Source organism: Lytechinus variegatus, chromosome 4, assembly GCF_018143015.1.
Source record: "Lytechinus variegatus isolate NC3 chromosome 4, Lvar_3.0, whole genome shotgun sequence".
In the NCBI taxonomy this organism is placed as follows: domain Eukaryota; kingdom Metazoa; phylum Echinodermata; class Echinoidea; order Temnopleuroida; family Toxopneustidae; genus Lytechinus; species Lytechinus variegatus.
The window spans coordinates 14,438,709-14,445,366 of record NC_054743.1 but is presented as its reverse complement, the minus strand read 5'-3'; the positions used below and the strand labels follow the sequence as shown (position 1 = coordinate 14,445,366).

At 42.0% G+C, this 6,658-nt stretch overlaps 1 protein-coding gene across 1 annotated transcript in view; it reads left to right on the top strand.

The window, feature by feature from the left end:
• The first annotated feature begins 324 nt into the window (after nucleotides 1-324).
• The window catches only part of LOC121412819 (transient receptor potential cation channel subfamily A member 1 homolog), a 29,694-nt gene continuing 23,360 nt past the window's right edge, over nucleotides 325-6,658 (top strand). Inside the window, exons 1-3 of the mRNA XM_041605581.1 lie at nucleotides 325-612; nucleotides 4,299-4,444; nucleotides 5,865-6,013. Of these exons, the coding sequence (XP_041461515.1) occupies nucleotides 325-612; nucleotides 4,299-4,444; nucleotides 5,865-6,013 (583 nt within the window). The remainder of the gene's footprint in view (nucleotides 613-4,298; nucleotides 4,445-5,864; nucleotides 6,014-6,658) is intronic.

Genomic DNA, 6,658 nt, shown 5'->3' with positions numbered 1-6,658 from the left:
TATGATGGCTGGATCAAGCCTGGTTGCGACAGGACCGTCGGACGATGCAAGGACACAAGCTCACGCTGAGGTGACTATCATTCTTGAGAATATAATGGGTAAAATGATGACTCTGGCTAGATCAAGCCTGGTTGTGACAGCACCGTCGGACGATGCAAGGACACTAGCTTACTCTGGGGTGACTATCATTCTTGAGAATATATTGGGTAAAATGATGACTCTCTGGCTAGATCAAGCCTGGTTGTGACAGGACCGTCGGACGATGCAAGGACACTAGCTTACTCTGAGGTGACTATCATTCTTGAGAATATAATGAGTAAAATGATGACTCTGGCTAGATCAAGCCTGGTTGTGACAGCACCGTCGGACGATGCAAGGACACTAGCTTACTCTGGGGTGACTATCATTCTTGAGAATATAATGAGTAAAATGATGACTCTGGCTAGATCAAGCCTGGTTGTGACAGGACCGTCGGACGATGCAAGGACACAAGCTTACTCTGAGGTGACTATCATTCTTGACAATATAATGGGTAAAATGATGACTCTGGCTAGATCAAGCCTGTTTGTGACAGCACCGTCGGACGATGCAAGGACACTAGCTTACTCTGGGGTAACTGTCATTCTTGAGAATATATTGAGTAAAATGATGACTCTCTGGCTAGATCAAGCCTGGTTGTGACAGGACCGTCGGACGATGCAAGGACACAAGCTTACTCTGAGGTGACTATCATTCTTGAGAATATATTGAGTAAAATGATGACTCTCTGGCTAGATCAAGCCTGGTTGTGACAGGACCGTCGGACGATGCAAGGACACTAGCTTACTCTGGGGTGACTATCATTCTTGAGAATATAATGAGTAAAATGATGACTCTGGCTAGATCAAGCCTGGTTGTGACAGCACCGTCGGACGATGCAAGGACACAAGCTTACTCTGAGGTGACTATCATTCTTGAGAATATAATGGGTAAAATGATGACTCTCTGGCTAGATCAAGCCTGGTTGTGACAGCACCGTCGGACGATGCAAGGACACTAGCTTACTCTGGGGTGACTATCATTCTTGAGAATATATTGAGTAAAATGATGACTCTCTGGCTAGATCAAGCCTGGTTGTGACAGGACCGTCGGACGATGCAAGGACACTAGCTTACTCTGGGGTGACTATCATTCTTGAGAATATAATGAGTAAAATGATGACTCTGGCTAGATCAAGCCTGGTTGTGACAGCACCGTCGGACGATGCAAGGACACTAGCTTACTCTGAGGTGACTATCATTCTTGAGAATATAATGGGTAAAATGATGACTCTCTGGCTAGATCAAGCCTGGTTGTGACAGCACCGTCGGACGATGCAAGGACACTAGCTTACTCTGGGGTGACTATCATTCTTGAGAATATATTGAGTAAAATGATGACTCTCTGGCTAGATCAAGCCTGGTTGTGACAGGACCGTCGGACGATGCAAGGACACAAGCTTACTCTGAGGTGACTATCATTCTTGAGAATATAATGGGTAAAATGATGACTCTCTGGCTAGATCAAGCCTGGTTGTGACAGCACCGTCGGACGATGCAAGGACACTAGCTTACTCTGGGGTGACTATCATTCTTGAGAATATATTGAGTAAAATGATGACTCTCTGGCTAGATCAAGCCTGGTTGTGACAGGACCGTCGGACGATGCAAGGACACAAGCTTACTCTGGGGTGACTATCATTCTTGAGAATATAATGAGTAAAATGATGACTCTGGCTAGATCAAGCCTGGTTGTGACAGCACCGTCGGACGATGCAAGGACACTAGCTTACTCTGGGGTGACTATCATTCTTGAGAATATATTGAGTAAAATGATGACTCTCTGGCTAGATCAAGCCTGGTTGTTACAGCACCGTCGGACGATGCAAGTACACAAGCTTACTCTGGGGTGACTATCATTCTTGAGAATATAATGAGTAAAATGATGACTCTGGCTAGATCAAGCCTGGTTGTGACAGCACCGTCGGACGATGCAAGGACACTAGCTTACTCTGGGGTGACTATCATTCTTGAGAATATAATGAGTAAAATGATGACTCTGGCTAGATCAAGCCTGGTTGTGACAGGACCGTCGGACGATGCAAGGACACTAGCTTACTCTGGGGTGACTATCATTCTTGAGAATATAATGAGTAAAATGATGACTCTGGCTAGATCAAGCCTGGTTGTGACAGGACCGTCGGACGATGCAAGGACACAAGCTTACTCTGAGGTGACTATCATTCTTGAGAATATAATGGGTAAAATGATGACTCTCTGGCTAGATCAAGCCTGGTTGTGACAGGACCGTCGGACGATGCAAGGACACAAGCTTACTCTGGGGTGACTATCATTCTTGAGAATATATTGAGTAAAATGATGACTCTCTGGCTAGATCAAGCCTGGTTGTGACAGGACCGTCGGACGATGCAAGGACACAAGCTTACTCTGGGGTGACTATCATTCTTGAGAATATAATGGGTAAAATGATGACTCTGGCTAGATCAAGTCTGTTTGTGACAGCACCGTCGCACGATGCAAGGACACTAGCTTACTCTGAGGTGACTATCATTCTTGAGAATATATTGAGTAAAATGATGACTCTCTGGCTAGATCAAGCCTGGTTGTGACAGGACCGTCGGACGATGCAAGGACACTAGCTTACTCTGGGGTGACTATCATTCTTGAGAATATAATGAGTAAAATGATGACTCTGGCTAGATCAAGCCTGGTTGTGACAGGACCGTCGGACGATGCAAGGACACAAGCTTACTCTGAGGTGACTATCATTCTTGAGAATATAATGGGTAAAATGATGACTCTCTGGCTAGATCAAGCCTGGTTGTGACAGCACCGTCGGACGATGCAAGGACACTAGCTTTCTCTGGGGTGACTATCATTCTTGAGAATATATTGAGTAAAATGATGACTCTCTGGCTAGATCAAGCCTGGTTGTGACAGGACCGTCGGACGATGCAAGGACACTAGCTTACTCTGGGGTGACTATCATTCTTGAGAATATGAGGAGTAAAATGATGACTCTGGCTAGATCAAGCCTGGTTGTGACAGCACCGTCGGACGATGCAAGGACACTAGCTTACTCTGGGGTGACTATCATTCTTGAGAATATATTGAGTAAAATGATGACTCTCTGGCTAGATCAAGCCTGGTTGTGACAGCACCGTCGGACGATGCAAGGACACTAGCTTACTCTGGGGTGACTATCATTCTTGAGAATATATTGAGTAAAATGATGACTCTCTGGCTAGATCAAGCCTGGTTGTGACAGGACCGTCGGACGATGCAAGGACACTAGCTTACTCTGGGGTGACTATCATTCTTGTGAATATATTGAGTAAAATGATGACTCTGGAACTTTGAAATATCATGGTGTATGATTTCAGGTTTCTATAAATGCGCGTATCCTAGCAGACTGAATTTCGACAGATCCAGGGCCCCGTTGTAGAAAAGTTACTATTATGGTAACTTTGCCATCCGATGGTAACTACCGTGGCAATGCTGATTAACAGCCAATCACAATCAAGAATTCTATGCAAGTTATCATTGGATGGCAAAGTTAAGAGAGCGGTGTTGGCTCAGTCGGTAACGCGTCTGCCCGTCGAACCAAAGATCGTGGCTCGAGTCCACCCCGGGCGATTGACTGAAGCCAGTGCCTTGTGTGTAAACGTCTCTCCCATTTTTCATAGGTGCAGGCTATGGAAATGGAAAACACTCCGTCCCTCGGATAGGACGTTAAACGGAGGCCCCGTGTAGAGGAGAGTCACCACCTTTGCACGTTAAGAACCCACTGCACTATTCGTATAAGAGTAGGGGGAAACCCCGGTATAGTGGTACACCTGCATTCCCCCCTAATATCGGGAGGAGAGACCTGCGGGTCATAGTGATTCATTTCGCTTTTAGCCTCCCAGGCACAGGTGACGTCGAAACGAATAATAATGATAATAATTATATAATGGTATTTTTTATGTAAACGGGCCCAGATGGCCAGATCGAACAGGCCTATATTCTAAATCGTATCTAAAATGATGACATCTCCTTAAGGAGTGTTCCATTTTCGTCCAACAGGTTGTCAGATCTTAAAAATTTTCTTTGATTTGATTGGTTGAGAAGGACGGTTCCCATGGTCACTTCCAGATAAAACGTCTGAAAACTCCTTTCATAAAACACTCCCATGTCAGACCAATCGTAAAAAACGTAGTCTACATTATGCATTTTTATTTTCAGCAACATATTAATTCTGTACCCTTTTATCTGATGCAGTGTGCATTATCACCATTCCTTCTTGCCTGTCGACTCGGCCACCAGTCGATAGTCGAGTTCCTGTTTTACAACGGTGCTGATCTACGCCAGACCAGTGCCGATGATGATCTCAATTGCTTATCCTTGGCCATCATGTATAACCGGGAGTAAGTTCATTAATAAATTTAAAAAATCAGATCAATACCTTCATGACTTATTCTGATTCGTTGCCCCCTCCCTTCTGGGTCATGCTCACTAAAAAAACTTAATAGTGGCAAAATGCTCAATTTCTTTAACAAGTTTACATAAATCAGTCAGTACAATTCAACTTTTAACGACTATTGCAGTTTCATCATTATGAAATAATTTGTGAAACGGGACTCAGTTCTGGACTGAAGCCATGTGAAATGTCCTTTGAAACAAAAACAACAACAGTGACAATAAATTGAAAATAATGTTGATGGTGAAATATACACTCTCTTAAAAAGGTTGGGCAGTAAAGGCCAATTATTTTACCATCACTGAGCAACATAATGTCCACACAAGTATTGTTTAAGATCTGTCCGAATTGGGTAATAAAACACTAATTATTTTGGTAATAAAATTGCCCAATTGGATAATAATTGCCCAGAATATATACATCTTTTCACCAACATACATTACCCAACAGAGTAGACAGTATGTTGCCCAACGTTTTAAGTGTGCATGTAAGATGATAATATCAAATTCGAGGATTCTGAACGTTAAACGATATCAAATACTAGAACGAAATGGATAGGTTCCGAATTTTTCTTTATTCAGTGTTGATATTCAATATCATGACAGTACTATAAAATATGGTTGATATCTTTAATGTATTTTGAGGACATGCATAAGCTCTGATCATGCAGAAAACACAAAGTATAGATCCCTCACAGCTGGTATGTGTATGATGTAACAAAAGGGGAAGTAGCACTTTGCACAGCGATCATGTTCATGTTAAAACCACGTCCTCTTCGACTTCGATAAGTACTCCTTGTCGGTGTAGCATGTATAAATAAAGTAGAAATATCAATCTTTATTTACATACATTACAAAGATCTATCTGTCTTTCTGCTTAGTGCATCTATCTCTGATGTGTGCACACGACAAGACCCAATTACCTCTGGGTCTCCTTCTGTTACTAACATGAAAATGATGGATTGAAAACCAATACATATTCAAAAGCAACTCATCATGATACCAATTAGAGTTTAGTATCAATGTCTATTAAGGCATAATATTTCAAGCTGTTCTATTACGAAAAAAAACTTATGCAATGATCACGCCGCCATCTTTAATAGAGGCTGAGGCCATAGCATGCGTGATCTACAGCCGGTGCATCTTATTCATATATCCTCTGAGGGAGGGCGCTATGAGATTACGATATCATATGCGTATGAAGGTGCTTTCACAGTCGCTCTTGCGATCGCTTGCGATCATTTGGTTTTAGTACATGTTGCACACAATTGAAACGGTTGTAAGCAGTCTCATAACCAATTGTGAAAGGGGCTTAAGGTTTATCAATTCATCGAAATTGCTATAATCATTGTGTACCTCTTTTCATAGGGATATTTCGAAGTTTTTGGTGACGCATACCGATTTCGATACACTCTTGGTCCTTATGAAGACGAAATCACATGACCTCACTTTGGGCCCGGGACGTCGAGCACCCAAAACGTCCACGCCTATGAGACAGCTGATACAATACATGCCCGGTTTGTGAAAAAAGTTGCTACGGCAGTCTCTATTAACATTCTATAAGTTGAAATATGGTACAGATATTAAACATACATGCACCCGATTTTGCATATTTCGACAAGTTCAAAGGTTTGACGTAGTGAGTAACTCAGGGATGTGCATTCGACATGTGTTTAGGCAGGGGTGACCTATCCCTTTGATTTCTTAAGTAGTGAAAATGAAAATGGAAAGAAGCAGAAAAAAGGTGACCGAAGAAAAAGAAGAAAGGAGAGCATGAAAGGAGAAATCTAGGCTGTATAACTCTTTGATACCCTCTATGATGTATTATGGGTCTTCATTTGGTATTCATTCATTCATTTGGGTCTTCTCGCGCCACCTTCGGACCAACTTTGAAGATTGTACAACAAACTAATCGTTCATATTTGTTTTTAAAGGAAGAACGAGTATTTCTATACTTTGTTATTATAAGTTTCCACAAAGAATGATAACTGAGAGGAAAACAAGAAAACTTCCGGTACAAGGTTCGTTCTCTGATTGACAAGAATTTATTTTTATTTCACACAAAGATCCTATGTATTCATGATTCGGTTTGTATGCTCGTTATACAAAATGAAATTATTGTAACTTATAATACTTATTCAATATCGGCTAAATAGAAAAAC